The 17,037-nt window shown below is 42.7% G+C and overlaps 2 protein-coding genes across 6 annotated transcripts in view; one reads left to right on the top strand and one right to left on the bottom strand.

Annotated features, from left to right (window-relative positions):
* On the top strand, positions 1,162 to 1,995 carry LOC109726061 (uncharacterized mitochondrial protein AtMg00810-like). Its single transcript, XM_020255492.1, has one exon. The coding sequence runs from the start codon at positions 1,162 to 1,164 to the stop codon at positions 1,993 to 1,995; it is 834 nt and encodes a 277-aa protein (XP_020111081.1).
* LOC109725698 (CAAX prenyl protease 2) overlaps positions 9,096 to 17,037 on the bottom strand; it is a 41,517-nt gene continuing 33,575 nt past the window's right edge. For 2 of the 5 annotated variants that reach the window (XM_020254991.1, XM_020254992.1), the window contains exon 8: positions 11,758 to 12,600. In XM_020254991.1, coding sequence (XP_020110580.1) covers positions 12,467 to 12,600 — 134 coding nt within the window. In that variant the 3' untranslated portion in view covers positions 11,758 to 12,466. Of the gene's footprint in view, positions 9,264 to 11,757; positions 12,601 to 12,627; positions 13,885 to 17,037 lie in introns of those variants that run through there. The other 3 variants (XM_020254994.1, XM_020254993.1, XM_020254995.1) reach the window with 3 other exon arrangements.

Below are 17,037 nucleotides of genomic sequence, written 5' to 3'. Positions count from 1 at the left end.
GGCATCCTTCATCAATCCTCATGTGTTGACACGCCATCCCAAAATGAAGTTGCTGAAAGAAAAAACCGACATCTCCTTGAGATAGCTCGTGCCCTTCTTTTTCAAATGAAAGTTCCTAAACACTTTTGGGCTAATGCAATTTCCATAGTTTGTTTTCTGATTAATTGCATGCGTTCGTCTGTCTTGGATGGTGATATTCCTTATACCGTTTTGTTTCCATCTAAAACTTTATTTCTTATTGAACCTCGTCTTTTTGGTAGTACGTGTTTTGTGCAAGATGTTCATCCACGAGTAACTAAATTGGATCCAAAGTCCCTTAAGTGCGTCTTCCTTGGATATTCTTATCTGCAAAAGGGGTATCTGTGCTTCTCTCCTACTCTCGATCGATATATTGTGTCTGCAGATGTTACATTTTTTGAATCTACTCCATTCTTTCTTCTTTCATCTATTTATGAAAGTCAGGGGGAGGAAGATGATCTTCTTGTTTAGACTATCAGACAAGTGTCCAGTCTTGCAACACCTATTCCTGCTCCATCGGCAACTGTTCGACCCCCTATTGTTTATGTCTATTCTAGGAGATTGGCAACTCCTGACTCAAATCCTCTACCAGCTTCTTCGTCGGAAGATCCAGTCACTACTATCACCGACCTTGCTTCTGACTCTGATCTTCCCATTGCTCTTCGCAAAAGTAAACGTACGTGTACTTACCCTATTTCATTGTTTGTTTCTTATGACTGTTTGTCATCCTCTTCTCCTTGTTTCATTACCTCTCTGGAGTCAGCTTCTGTTCCTAAATTTGTTGTGGAAGCTTTGTCTCATCCTGGCTGGCGTGCTGTAATGGAAGAGGAAATGATGGCTTTAGACGCTAATGGTACTTGGGAACTGGTACCCTTGCCTGCCGATAAGCGAGCTATTGGTTGCAAATGGGTATTTACAGTGAAAATGAATCGAGATGGTTCTGTAGCTCGCCTAAAAGCCCGCCTTGTTGCCAAAGGCTATGCCCAGACTTATGGGGTTGATTATTCCGACATTTTTTCTCCTGTGGCTAAACTTGCTTCTATTCGCTTATTTATTTCGTTGACGGCCACCGTTCATTGAGTTTTACACCAGCTGGACATTAAAAATGCTTTTCTCTATGGTGATCTTCAAGAAGAGGTATATATGGAGCAACCACCTGGTTTTGTTGCTCAGGGGGAGTTAGGTCGAGTTTGTAGACTTCGAAAATCTTTATATGGCTTGAAGCAAAGTTCTCGAGCTTGGTTTGGCAGATTCAGTGAAGTAGCTCAGGAGTTTAGCGTGAAGAAGAGTAAGTGTGATCATTCTGTGTTTTATAGGCATTCTGAGACTGGTATAATTCTGTTAGTAGTGTATGTGGATGATATTGTCATCACTGGGAACGATATTGAAGGAATCTTATCTCTCATGCATTTTCTTCAAACCCAGTTTCAGACAAAGGACTTGGGGATGTTCAAGTATTTTTTGGGTATTGAAGTTACAAGATGCAAAAGAGGCATCTTCGTATCTCGAAGAAAATATGTGCTTGACTTATTAGCAGAAACAGAAAAATTAGGAGCTAAACCTTGCAGTGCACCAATGGCGCCTAATCTCCAACTTACAGCTAATGATAATGAATTGTTTGAAGATCCAGAGAGGTATAGGAGATTAGTTGGCAAATTGAACTATCTTACAGTGACTCGGCCAGATATTGCATATTCCGTCAGTGTGTTAAGTCAGTTTATGTCTTCTCCGACTGTTATTCATTGGGAAGCTTTGGGACAAATTTTGTGTTATCTGAAGGGAGCTCTATGGCGTGGTATCTTGTACAAGGACCATGGACATTCAAATATTGAATGCTTTTCAGATGCAGATTGGGCAGGTTCAATGGTTGATAGGAGATCGACTACAGGATATTGTGTTTTTGTTGGAGGTAACTTGGTGTCGTTGAGAAGTAAGAAGCAGAGTGTTGTCTCCTGTTCTAGTGCTGAATCGGAATAGATGGCTATGGGACAATCTGTATGTGAAGTTGTAATATCCCGAACTTCTCCAATTATGAAGTTTTGGTAGGAACTAGCTTAAAAAGCAATTAAATGAGTTCCTGCAAAGTTTGGAAAGCATTCAAGTGTTTTGGGCGCAAATCGGACGTGAAAACTAGCTCCAAAAGCTGAAATCTGCCTAAGTTGCAGAATTTTGTGCTGAGTACCGGTACTGGAATCGGGTACCGATACTGGACTGGCCGGGTACCGGTACTGGAATCGGGTACCGGTACGCAGTGGTAAAAACAAGAAATCTAGCTCTCGGGTTTTGAGGTGCTGGAGCTGGGTACCGATATGCGAACCCGAGTACTGGTACGCAGCCTCCCAAAATGTTGTTTTTTAGAGGTAAAAGTGTAATTTCACTGGAGGGTTATAAATAGGGACCATATCCCCTTCCCTCAGCAGAAACACACACATGCACACATGTAGAGAGAAAGAGAGGAGTTCATCTCTCTCCCTCTCTTCTTCCTCCTCTTCAAATTGGAGATCTTGGTGGAGATCGAGCTAGGGCACACGTAGGGAGCGGTGGTTCGAGTTCTCGGGCGCTTGGTGGCGCGGGATGCTTCCGACTCGAGGTTCGTTTTTAGAGTTTGAGCTAGGGTTTTGGATTTAAACCTTCTAAATGGATTTCTAGCAAACCCTAGGCTAATCTAAGCTACAAATTGTAGAGATTAGCATGTGATTTTTTGATTCACCATTATTTGTGGGAAACCCTAGATTGAAAGATGGATTTCTTGGTGGAAGGTTTAAAAGTTGTTTTAACCCTTTGGAACACTAATTGAGGGTTAGGAAATCATGTGAGGCCACTTGATTTCAAAAGTAACGATCGTTTAGTGGTTGGAAAATGGTAACGAGTGGGATCTCTTATATAGGGTAAGGAAAGTTTGGGAGCAGGCTTGGAGATCCAAGTGGTTGGCCTAATTGCAAGTGTCTACGAGCAATTAGGAGGCTTGAAAGATGGGTTGTGCTTCACCGAAGTGACTAGGTCGCTTCCATGCCAAAGTGAAGTATGGTTTTTGTCACGCCCCGCGACCGCCAATTTGGTCGGTTCGGGTACGCCAATAGACGCCGAACGGACAGAACCTCCCCTGTCCGCCCAAAGCTCCACCAACCATCAACATGTATAGCAATTCATACAAAGATAGAATTCGAGTATACATAGCTTGCACGAGGGCAAGCAACAACCACAACAAGTGGAAGTACTATTAGCTATTACATCCATACAGGCAATTTGATTAATTTTAACTAAATACAAGCATTCAACCCACTACATTCTTTTTCCAATTTACATCACATAACCTCATATAAATTTACATCATTTATACATCATCATTTTTCATCATATACAGAAGATAAATATAAACATGGTACAAAACTAAACCCGGGAAGCCGCTATCTAAGGTGCGATGCCCTTGCATCGATCCTCGACCACCCCGCTCGCGCTAGGATCTGCAAAGTTAGTGGTATGAGAACTACTGAAAGTTCCCAGTGGGTTCGCCGCCGACCCCGCCGACTCGCCTACTAGGTCTATTCAGGCATATGTAGGAACATGATAGATAGATAGCAAACCAAACTAATGCTACTACAATGTCTGAATAAGAACTGAATCAACAAGTAATATGATCATGATGATGCATGCATGTCTTTCACATTTACCTTGGCTTTTACCCAATCATCTTGGTTAACTCATGGTTAACCCCAACTCATCAACCAAATCCCTTTCTTTCGGGGAGAATTCCGCTACAATCCGACGGGACCGTCTATTGGGGAGAATACCGCTACAACCCAGTTGGTGACTACTCCGGAGCTCACTGCTTGAGGAGTTACCACGCTCAACATAGACCAACTATGAGTATAATCTAATCCTCAACTTTGAGGATACTTTGCCACAATCATTACTACAATATTCATAAGGTTCTACCTTATCTAGCATACCATGTTCCAGGTGCTAATCATACCTGCTAGTGTCAATGTCATCTTTATTTACTATTGTCATAGTCCCACATCCCAATTCATACATTTATAGGGTTTCTATATGCATGGTCCACTATCAATTCATATGTTCACTTACATTGAAAGCATACAAAGATTCCCAACCATAGCCCAATACCCTACAATGCATGAATACCACAAGTATACATATATGCTCAAGAAAGGCGATATAGACATAATGAAAAATTCGATGATTTCAGATAGCACCCCCCCCACCTCGTAGTAGTGCTAGAAGGCTACAACTCAAGTTTTGTGATTTGTGGTCGTCTATTCCCCTCGACCACGGCAAACGAAGCCGAAATGGGATTTTTCCCCAATATCTCAACGTAGACTCATCGGAACTTCGACCCAGGTCTCCCAATGCGTTGGTTTATCCACCAATTAGGGTTACAAGAGATCAAACCCTAGTTAGATCTCATAGTTTACATAACCCTAATTTCTAACCCTAGGTTTCCACCATCACAAAATACTCTAAATTTCTTGGAGATTCATGAAGTAATCTACCATAACATCCTCTAGGTACAACAACTAGAAGGAAATTAACCAAAACCCTAACTCAAAACCACATGATCTCACCTCGAGTTCAAGCTTTCTCCAAAGTCCCTTGCACAAGAGCTAGCTTCACCATTAAGCAAGCTTTTTCTCCACCAAGCCCCTCTCTTGGAGCAAACCCTAGTGAGAGAAGGAGAGAAAGGGAAAGAGAATGGAGAAACTTAGAGAGAGAAAGAGCTTTTCTCTTTTGGTAGTGGTGTGAGGGAAAATGAGAGCTAAACCACAAAGCACCCACTTATAAACACTCACACATGCACAATTGCACCTAGCCCCCTCACACAACAAGAGCTGACCATCTCTGGCATTTTTCGCGTACGGGGTCCGGACCATGCACTCAGGGTCCGGACCCCGAGAGCATTTCTAGCACAATTCGAGCTGAAATTTTTCCCAGCTTGCTCTCCAAGGTCCCAACAGTCATCTAATATATTCTGAAGCACTCGGAATAAATAACGGACTTCACACCTTGTCCACTACCACACTTCAGTCAATTTGACGGAAGTTCGATTTAACTCGTCGGGGATTCGGTATGTTACATTCCCCACCCCTTAAAAATAGTTTCGTGCGCGAAACTTAAACTCATACCTTAGCTCATCTATTCGAATAGATGAGGATAGGTCTCGCGCATTGCCTCCTCGAGTTCCCAAGTGGCTTCACGCCTCGCATAATTGCTCCACTGGACGTTAACATACAGAATTGTACGATTCTGCAATTTCTTCACCTCCCGAGCAAGGATGCATACCGAAAATTCATCACAAGTGACATCCTCGTGCAACTCCACCGGTTCATACTCCAAAACATGAGAGGAGTTGTGGATATACTTGCGGAGATTGGATACATGGAACACATTGTGAACTCCCGCAAGGCTCGGTGGTAACGCAAGTCTATACGCCACTGCGCCCCCACGCTCCAGAATCTCATACGGTGCAATATCTCAGGGATTAAGCTTTCCCTGAACCACAAACTGCTTTACACCATGTATGGCTTCAAGAACACACGGTCTCCTACCGCGAATTCTAAACCCTTTCGGCGCTTATTAGCGTAGCTTTGCTGCCGCGACTGTGCCGTCAACAACTTCTGGCGAGTAAGGCGAATCTTTTCCTCCACCTCCTGCAGCACATCCGGACCAAGGGCGACTCTCTCACCCACCTCGCTCCAATGAATAGGAGAGCGACATCTCTTTCCATAAGGTGCCTCGAATGGCGCCATCGCAATACTCTCCTGATAGCTGTTATTATATGCGAACTCCGCCATCGGCAAATACTCATGCCACCCACCCTTATAATCGAGTATACATGCCCGGAGCATGTCCTCAAGGATTTGAATCGTCCTCTCCGATTGACTATCACTTTGAAGATGAAATGCCGTGCTAAAGTCAAGCCGTGTGCCCAGAGCATCTTGCAAGCTCTTCCAAAAGTGAGACGTAAAACAGGGGTCTCGATCCGATACTATAGATGACGGAACCCCATGCAATCTCATAACCTCATCGAGATATAGCTGAGCCAACTTATCCCCAAACCAAGTGGTATGGATTGGCAAGAAATGAGCCGACTTCATCAAACGATCTACTACCACCCAAATAGCATCATGTCCGGCTTGCGATCGGGGTAGACCGACCACAAAATCCATCGCTATATCCTCCCACTTCCAAACGGGAATAAACAAGCTCTACAACTTCCTCATTGAAAATCGGCGCTCCGCTTTTACTTGCTGGCACGTCAATTATTGCGCCACAAATTCCCCAATGTCCTTCTTCATTCCCGGCCACCAATAATACACTTTCAAGTTCTTATACATTTTAGTGCCGCTTGGGTGCACACTATAAGGGGATTGATGCGCTTCATGCAATATAGCCGTTTGAATGACCTCATTCTTGGGCACACACCAACGGTTCTGAAACCGAAGTGCGCCATCGGACCTACGCCAAAATCACCGGCGCGTCCGCTCTCCACATCACTCCGCACCTTCTAGAGATATGGATCCATAGCCTGTCCTTCCTTAATCCTCTCCAACAAGGTCGTTTGAACCACTAACGCAGCAAGAGTAGTCGGAACCTCTAGAGCTACTACTTCAAGATCCAACCGTTGCATGTCCCTGTGCAATGCCGATTGATGCGTGATTGTAATAGCTAAATTCTCCACCGATTTTCTACTCACTACGTCGGCCACCACGTTGGCTTTTGCCGCGTTGGCTTTTGCCGGGTGGTATAGAATAGTGACATCATAGTCCTTCAGTAATTCCAACCTCCGACGTTGCCGCATATTCAGCTCTTTCTGGGTGAACAAATATTTGAGACTTTTATGATCTGTGTAAATCTCACAGTGTTCACCGTATAAGTAGTGCCTCTATAATTTCAACGCGAATATCACCGCGGCTAGCTCAAGGTCATGTATAGGGTAGTTCTTCCATAGCCCTTCAATTGGCAAGAAACATAAGTAATGACTCGCCCACATTGCATCAGAACACACCCAAGATCACTATAGGAAGCATTACTATAAACCACAAAACTCTCCCCCGGGGTCGGTAAAGCGAGTACCGGGGTCGAAGTCATTCTCTCCTTTAACTCCCGGAAGCTCCGATCGCAATCGTCGCTCCACACATACTTCACTCCCTTGTGCGTAAGGCGCGTTAGTGGAGTAGTTATTTTGGCAAACCCCTCCACGAACCGCCGATAGTAGCCCGCAAGATCAAGAAAACTACGGATCTCCGCAACAGTCGTCGGGCGAGGCCAATCCTTTATCGCCTCAACCTTCTTCGGGTCAACAGAAACACCATTCCCGAAAATCACATGACCCAAAAGGGCAATCTCTCAAAGCCAAAAATCGAACTTCTTTAGCTTAGCATAGAGCTACTTTTCTCGGAGAATTTGCATCACGGTCCTCAAATGCTCCTCGTGCTCTTCATCACTCCGAGAGTAGATCAATAGGTCGTCAATAAACACCACGACACATCGATCCAACAATGGCCGGAAGACTCGATTCATCAAGTCCATAAACTCTGCAGGGGCATTTGTAAGCCCGAACGGCATTACGGTGAACTCATAATAGCCATAACGCGTACGAAACGCCGTTTTGTGCACATCCTCCGGCTTGATCTTCAACTGGTGGTACCCCGACTGAAGATCAATCTTCGAATATACCCGAGACCCTTACAACTGGTCAAATAGATCATCAATTCTCGGCAACGGATATTTATTCTTAATCGTCACCTTGTTCAGCTTGCGATAATCAATGCAGAGCCGAAGTGTTCCATCTTTCTTTTTCACAAACAGCACCGGGGCTCCCCAAGGTGACACACTCGGCTTCACAAAGCCCTTGTCGAGTAGATCTTGCAGTTGAGCCTTCAACTCTTTTAACTCCGCCGGTGCCATTCTACACAGGGCCTTTGAAATTGGCGCCATCCCAAAAACCAAGTCAATGACGAACTTGACCTCCCGGTCCAGTGGCAATCCCGGTAATTCCGTAGAAAACATATCCGAAAATTCACACACTACCGAAATATCCCCAAGTGTTGGGAGCTCCTTCTGAGTCTCCACCACGGAAGCCAAGTAGGCAACACATCCACTATTAATCAACTTCCTCGCTCTCGATGTCGACACCGTCATAGCAAAGAGCGAGCTTTTACATGCACAATAAACCACCTCCTCCTGATCAGGCTCACGAAAAGTGATTACCCTGCTCTCACAATCAATTGTGGCATAATATTTCGAGAGCCAATCTATCCCAAGAATTATGCCGAAGCCTTTCATCCAGCTCAAGACAAGTAAATCCGCCGGCATAATCCAGTCGCCAATTTGCACTGGACAAGCCGCACACTCCTCTTCGACACTAAAGGTGTGCTCGGGTGCATAGACCCACCAAGCATCCGGATTATCCGAAATCTCGATATCATGAGCTTTAGCGAATAACATGCTAATGAATGAATTTGATGCACCAGTGTCGAATAATGCTCTAGTTCTTGTGACATTAATTAAAACAATACCTGCCATGAACGACATCGTTGGCTACGCTAGGCTCCTCCACCTGGGCAGCAAAAACTCGACCACTCGGCGTCGCTCGAGATCCCTCTGGCTGATGTGCCACAGACGAGCATCCAGCCGACATAGCGGGTGGCAATTCCGCAAGCTGTCTCGGGGCGAACTGGACTGACGCAGCTGACGGGGCAAGCAATGCTCCACCCGAACACTCCCGACTCAAGTGTCCCACTTGGCCAAATCTAAAGCACCTCACCTCAAGTTGAGGACAGCCAATCGCTCGATGATCTCCACCATAGATCACGCATTGGAAGGATGTCCGGCTCCTCGACTGATTCCCGACTCCCCTCCACTGCTGTCACGCCCCGGGCCCAGCGGAAGCCCGCCGGCACGTGCACAGACCCACCGTGTACACCAACAAACACAATGCACACAAGACGTCTTCTAAAGGAAATGAACATAGAGGTCCTAAAAAGGCTATCAGAGCGAGTATAATAAAATCACTAAAGTTCTAGCATAAAGGGATCCACAATAGAGATACAAAAGTATGGAACTAAATCCGGAATCCAACATAAAGCTCTAAACAAAAACATAATACATCTTTTCTCAAGGTACAAAAAGAAAAGACATCGGGTCCAACTAAAATAACCCTGTAGGGCTCTAGCTAGCCGCTAACCCCTTGCCTCGATCCCTAGCCACTCCCGATGCGGATGGCTCTGAAAATAACAACAAATTAGAGGGTGTGAGAACTATCAAAAATAGTTCCCAGTGGACAATTACTGATCTCAGCGAAATGCTCCACTAGGCTAATATAAGCATGCTGTAAAGGTAAATTAATAAGCAGATATGAAAGGCAGGTATTTAAACATGTTCACCAAAGTCATGCTTCTACTAAACAAATACTATTATGCATATGAGGTTCTATTGTCATTTGATCAACTAGATGTCAAAGTCAGTTTACAAGTATATTCAATTGTATGCTAATTTTTATGCATGTCCATTATGTTCATAATATTACAATGAAGGATGATATTTTTCATTACTATTCTAACCATACAATATGCCAATCAACAAAGGATTTAAAAAATAATCACCACTAAAACTCAATTTTGTTGTAGTGACATGACGTCATTTGGGTGGTGGTGGATAGGTTGACAAAATCTGCCCACTTCATTCCGATTCACACTGTTCGGACGGGAGAGAGACTCGAACAAATTTATCTTGATGAAATTGTGCGACTGCATGGAGTGCCTACATCTATTGTATCGGATCGAGATTTCCAGTTTGTATTACATTTTTGGAGAAGTCTGCACGACGCAGTAGGCACTCGATTGGATTTTAGCACTGCTTTCCACCCCCAGAGTGATGGGCAGTCTGAGCGCACTATCCAGATTCTGGAGGATATGCTTCAGACTTGTGTGATTGACTTTCATAGCAGAGGGCCACAACATCTACCTATGGCAGAGTTTGCTTATAACAACAGTTATCAAGCAAGCATTAAGATGGCACCGTTTAAAACCATTTATGGTAAGAAGTGTATATCGCCACTTTATTGAAGTGAAGTAGGTGAAAGGCTAGTGTTGGGTCCATGTAACATACCGAAATATCGGTAAGCGAATATCGAACTTTAGTCAAAACGACCAAAGTGCGAGGTTTATAACCTAGTCGGAAAGGCCGAAGGCATCAAAAAGAGCAAAAGTGCATTGTAGGGGATCTTCGAGAGCTAAGTGATCGATAATCTGCAATCTACAGATTTTGAGCTTTATATGATAGTACTAGCATGAACTTCATATTATTGTTTATAACCTAGTTAAAGGACTAGAACTTGACATTATGATATAGACTTCGACCTATGAGTCGTTAGAGGACATACCATGTTTTAGATACGACGATTGAAAGCTTTGTATTGTGGATTATGCTTGCTTGCCTTTGTGCTTATTCGCACATGCTTGTGAGAGTCGCTCCCCACAAACCGGCACTCCGGAGTGGCCTTAGCGACATCATGCTCGTTCGTGCGGAATTGAGCGCCAAAGTGGATTGCCGTGGGGAGTGTATACTACGACGGGGCTATTAGGCACAGCGCAAGCTGGACTACACTTGTATAGATCCTTATAAATTAGGTAAAGTTAACAAAATGAATTAATGTACTATCACTACTACATAGTGTACATCAGAGAACATGATATTAGCATGCTTACTCATTTTTACACTTGTTACATATTATATGCATTGGAGGCATAGTAGTATTAGCAATTCATTACTTATTAAATATTCATATCATGTTATAGTTATACAAGCTTACTATTTATGCCAAGGATCTAGTGGTGTAATTCGTTGATGTCGGCGGCTTATCCACTGGAAACTATTGACTAATAGTTCTCCTGTCCAGTTTGTTGTTGTTTTTATTTACAGAGCCATCCACAGCGGGAAAGGCTTAGGATCGCGGCAAGGAGGTTGCATCTAACTAGGCATAGCTCGAAGCTACTGCTAGGTGGTCACCTCTCTTTTTAATTGAGCTGGAGAGGTGTTCGTGTCCGTACTGTATAGAGACCACCACATGTACTTACCTGTTCTTTTTGGGCTACTGGATGTATTTGTTGTTTTGGGAGATGTTTATATTAGCTATTTTACTTTCTTTTATACTTGCTTTTAGAAGGTAGTATATGTCGTATCCTCCGATATTCTATTTTAGATGTTTTTGCTTCCTTCTATTATTTCTAACATGTTCATTGTAAACACCTTGTATACTCTAATAAGTATACGACGGATCTATGCACGTACCGAGTAGGCTTCCGCTGAGGCTCGGGCATGACATCTACAATCACCTAGAATAATCTGACTTGATCTGAATAGTTATTCCGGTTATTTTTTTACACACGTTTAATGGAATAACAAGGATATATTTTATTATCCCCTATTTATTTCCATACCAAAAAATAAAGATACATTTTATTATACCCTATTTATTTTCAATACAAACAAAGCCTAAAAAGAGTAACTAGACAACCCATCACAAAACTTGGGCTTCTTAAGCCGCATCAATTTCACAAAGTTAATGTTCATCAATTTCACAAAGTTGATGTTCATGCCTTAGACAGGTTAAAAAGGAAAAGTACAAATATTCCTACATAACGACAATCATTTCGTTAGGGAGATTTGGTGGACACGGAATAAGAAATAAAGAAAAGAACTTAAAAAGAACTCCCCTGCTTCAAGTCGAGCATATTTGCAATTTGTTATTCCAATGTTGAAAATGCACTATTTTGTCCCCATAGTTTCTGGTTTAACTTCCCATAAAGAACACACTGCTAGAAAAAGTAATCAAAGATTTTATAGATTTTGAACTACAAGTTGGTGAAATATAACTTTCTTTACTTAAAAATATGTAAGTTCACCATATCCATTGATTTTCACTTTATCGTATAGAATGTACCATTTGTTTGTCCTTTAATAACAGCATGTCCTCACAGAAAATTAAAAGAAGAAAAACACAGGGAGCTAAGGGGTACATGTCAGACTGCAGTACTGTAAACTGTAAATATGATGTAAAACAAGGGAACTTAGTTGAGTACCTCCTAGAAGAATGAAAGCTCATTCTCTGTTTTGACAAGTTGGAGTGACCAAATATTTCATTTTGTGATCCGACAGCATATGAACATCAACGAAATGAACACAAAATTAGCAGATGAAGAAACGATTTGTAGTCAGTTCAAGCGACCTGGGATTGGCAATTTGTGCATGAAAAGATTTTTGCCTTGATCTCCGTAACACAGATTCCATGTAAAAAGAAGCACACCTCTCAATCAAGCATTCACAGCCACCACAAAAGTACGCAAACAATTTATCTTTTGGTACACTCATTGGCTTCACCTTCACATGCTTACAATGGCATAATTGAACTGGCCTGGTATTCCAAAATTCAGCTCCAACTGCAGTAACCATGCCAACAGCTACAACTATCAATCTTGTTGTTGTAGATCTTGGGATTAGTGGCTGGAAATAGAAGCCACAGGAAACATGCAAGGCCCACGGCAAATGCTGCCGTCGCCAATCCTGCTAAGTTCAAACAAAAATATTTAATCTGTAGGAATTACATTTCCAGCATTGACAGTTTTTTCAAAGGGAATGCAGGTTCCACATAAAAGAGGCCCAAAAACATTTTCCTCCTCAAAGGAGCTTTATCATTGAGAAAACACCCATTTTTCATTTTCTGAATTGTTCTGCAGAAAACACAGGTTGAAACTAAAAAGAGCTTTCTCCTTGCACTCTCTCTCTCTCTCTCTTCGACTCCTCGAAACCAAGCACACATTCCCTTATAACTGTTCTAACTATAGTTACCACACGCTAAACCAAAATCCAAAAAACATAAATATTCTATTCTGGAAAATTACTTTTTCTCTGGGAATTGTTTTCAGTAGTTCTTCATGAAATCACACACCACCTAAGCTTAATTTCACAATCTCTTAGATAAATATATGACACAATATTTTAAGCATCTTAGGCGTTTTTGAATAAAAATATAAGGTACTATGTCGACAAGGAGTTACCAGAACTCTGTTAAACTTCCTGAGTTACACGGCTATTAGGATATATTTAGCATATTAGGATATATTTAGCATGTATATATTACATTACATGTATAGTAAAACCTATATAGTATATTCCAAATATACTATAGGGTTATATGGTAATAATATATGGTTATACGGTAACGATGGTTGCCATATATACATCTCTTGTAATCATATATACACATCAACGAAACCCTAAGGGAATAAGCTCTTCTGCCCTTCTTTCATTGTGTTAAAGACACCAACCCTAACAGGGAATATTGATCCACTGCCACCAACCACTGAAAAAAAACTCGCCTTCTCCCATAGCCATTATTAATTCTTCTTTTCTTCTCCTGTGCTGCACGATCTCCCCGCTGCTTCCCTGGTGCTGCTTGAGTGATTTCTTGGTGCAGCTGGATCTCTGCTGCTGGTTACTTGTTGCCGCTTGATTTCCTTAGTGATCTGGTGCTGCTTGGTTCCTCTTGGGCCACTTGACCTCCCTGCTAGTTCCTTGGCGTCGCTCATCTTCTTGCTGCTTTCTTGGTGCTGGTCGGTTATTCTTCAGCCGCTCAATTCACCTTGGTCCTATTTGACTCTGGTGATATTGCGTTCATCTATTGGTAACTTGTGATGTATTCTTCTTCTCTTTTGGTGGCAACATGTCTTCCTCAATCTCTACTCTTCCAATCATTAATATCAAAACTCTCGTACCATTAGAACTCACCAAATCCACATACTTGGTCTGTAAACAAGTTTTTTCTTAATGTTTTAGAGAGTTTTGATGCTGTTTCATACATGACCGGGACAAGAATTATTCCTCCTCAAGCTATTGAAGCTATTGATAAGAAAATAATTATAAATACTAAATATTTAACCTGACAGACACTATTATACTTTCCTGGATAAATGCTACTCTATCTCATAGTATTTTGCAGATGGTTATATCCAGTTCACCAAAAACTGCTCGTGACGCATGGAAAATTATTGAGGCTTACTTCCTCGATAAGACTACCTCTATGGCCTTTCTCTGAAATCAGAGTTACGAAGCATCAAAAAGGGATCAATGGGGATGACTAACTGCATGCAAAAAATCAAGTCGATAGCTGATGCCCTTCAAGCAATTGGTGAACCTGAGTCTAATTATAATTTGGTCATGACTATTCTTCTAGGGCTACCAGAGGACTACAGAGGTTTTGTAAGCGCTCTTAATACATATCGGGACAAAAGCTACCTTCGAACAGCTCCGTCCACTTCTTATGCAAGAAGAAACTGAGGTTCAATGTCGTGCTATCTTGACGACTCCACCTATTCCTTCCACCATTGATGGCAAGGCCTTCTATGCAAATCTTGGTCGAGGCAACCGCGGAGGCTGTGGTGGTAGATACCGTGGAGGCCGTGGTGGTAGACATAACTCAAATCCTGGTCATGGATCTTATAAAGCATATCCACATCCTCAATCTTAACCTCAAACTAGTCATAACCAACAACCTACTATGCCTATTGTTTCCCGATCTGGCACACATCTAGCACAGTGTCAGATTTGTGAAAAATTTAATCATTCAGCCCTTCAATGCAGACATCGTTTCAATCATGTCTTTGTTGCTGATGATATTCCACATACTTTCGCTGCCATGAGTCTTCATGAGCATGGTGAGGAAGTTTGGTACCCAAACATTGGAGCATTCAATCATATGACTGCTAATCCTGGTATTCTCTCATCTTCTAAACTTTATACCGGGCAAGATAAAATTCTAGTTGGTAATGAAAATTTGTTGAATATTACTCAGACAGGTGAATCAAATCTGAAAACTTCTTCCACTTCCTTTGCTATTAAGAATGTTCTTGTTGTTTCTTCTATTAAACGATATCGACTTTCTGTTCGTCAATTTTGCCATGATAACAATTCCCTTTGGTTCGGGGTTAAGGGGTGGAATAACCCCTTAACCCCGCAGTTATTCCCAAACACATAAAATAAAGGGTGGGGTTTAACCCCACCCCCTTATCGGGTTATCCTAGATGACTCGATAAGGGGTGGGGTTTGCTAACCCTCCNCCCCCCCCCCCCCCCCCCCGAATTGCTTTAGCCCCGCAGCCCACCCAGCTCACGGCACTGTAGCGCCTACCCCTCCATCCCGAAAACCCTGCGTAGCCATTGTAGCGCCCACCCCTTTCTCCCAAATACCCTGCGTAGCTACAGTGAAACCCTTCTCCTTCCCCTGATCTCCTCACAACTCCCAATATCCTCGCCGGTGGGAGTAAGCCCTTCACCTCCGGCCGAAGCGATTGGCCGTTACTGCTTGAACTCAACACCGTTGGATTTTAAAAGGGCTTCACCTCCACCGAAAACCTCACCTCCCCTCCTCGTCGGCGTTGGCCGTAAGGGCTTCACTTCCGGCCAAAGAGATTGCAATCTTCTTCCTCCTCGCTTCCACTGAACCCACACTTCCGGATCTAGCTTTTCACGCTTGATCTGTGCTGGCCTTCACCTACGATTTGGGGGTTTCTTCTTGGTCTCGGTTTAGGGGTATTGCTCCATTTCCGTCGCCATCGGAGAGGCGTCGTGCTGCCACCCTTCTTGGTCTTCGGTTCAGATCTTGCCAGCTGTGGGTATTTGGTACCCCCGCACTGTTTGTCCCCGCAGCTTGCTTCGGCCGAACCCTGTTTTCGGGTTTCTCTTTGTCTCGGCTGTTCTTCTCGGTTTACGGATTTTCCTCCGTTGCGTGGTACCGATCTCTTTGTCAAGGCGCGAGTATCTGTGCTTGGTTGTGGCCATCTTTGAGCTTGGTATTTTTGCGATAGACAGGTTTGATCTCCATGTAACCATTTCACATAGCTTTTCTATTCATCCAATGCCGCTGAAACAATAGAATATCTTTGCATGCTGGTTGGTATAACGAAGATGATGCACATTGGTTGAATATCTTTGCATGCTGGTTGGTATAACGAAGATGATGCACATTGGTTGATCTGATCATACTTGAGAATAATCTGATGCATGTTGAATATTGGAGGCTGATGCTTATGATTGATTTCCTCTTATGTTATGCTTATGGTTGAGAGCCTGTTATGTTATGGTTGATTTTCTGTTGCATGTTGAATATATGCCTGATTTGTTGGGTGGCTAGTGTAAACTTGTCGTATATGAAATCGCCGTGTTATTGTTCCTCTCGGATGTCATGATCAAGAAATGTAGAAAAATTGAGGGAGAGAAATAATGGTTGAAAAGTCGTGGTTCGGCGATGATGACGGTTTCCAATTAAGATTAGACGGATGGTATCGATTGAAAAATCGATACAACCCCATGTTAGTTGGAAACCACTTGAGCCATTTGTGGGAACGAACCATCTAAACCATATTTGGTAGAATATGTTTTTGTACATAGGAGACGGATATTTAATGGAACATCTATTTTATGCATGCTTTTACTATTCCCTTGTAGCCTTCATGCACTATACTTAACTATAACTTCGAAACATCTATTTTTTGAAACATCCATCATGCACTCGTTAATTACTTAACTACAGATGCGTCCTTTCAAGAAAGTTTCTAAGTCCAAACAGAAACAAGGTGGGTTGGCAGATGACTCACCTAATAAAATCCAACATAATGATGTTAGAGGTGGTATTCGAAATGAAACAAGGACAAGAAGTCAAAATTGGAGCAACATGTTGGATGCACACTTGTTGGGTCTAATGAGAGGTGAACATACGTTTGGTAATTATGTAAATGGGACGTTCACTCCCATTGCTTGGAAAAGGATGGTAACTGATTTCAACAGTAGGAACAATCTTAACCTAACTAAGGAGCAAATGAAAAATCGATTTAAAGGTTTTAAAAAAACTTTCAATCTGTACCATTGTCTTGCCAATAAGAGCGGGTGAGGATGGGATTATGAATTGCACATTCCCACACCAGGTGGCGCAAGTATCTGGGATGCT

Source organism: Ananas comosus, linkage group 20 (genome assembly GCF_001540865.1).
Source record: "Ananas comosus cultivar F153 linkage group 20, ASM154086v1, whole genome shotgun sequence".
Classification (NCBI taxonomy): domain Eukaryota; kingdom Viridiplantae; phylum Streptophyta; class Magnoliopsida; order Poales; family Bromeliaceae; genus Ananas; species Ananas comosus.
Note: the sequence above shows the minus strand (reverse complement) of the source record. Positions and strands in the feature narration are given on the sequence as shown.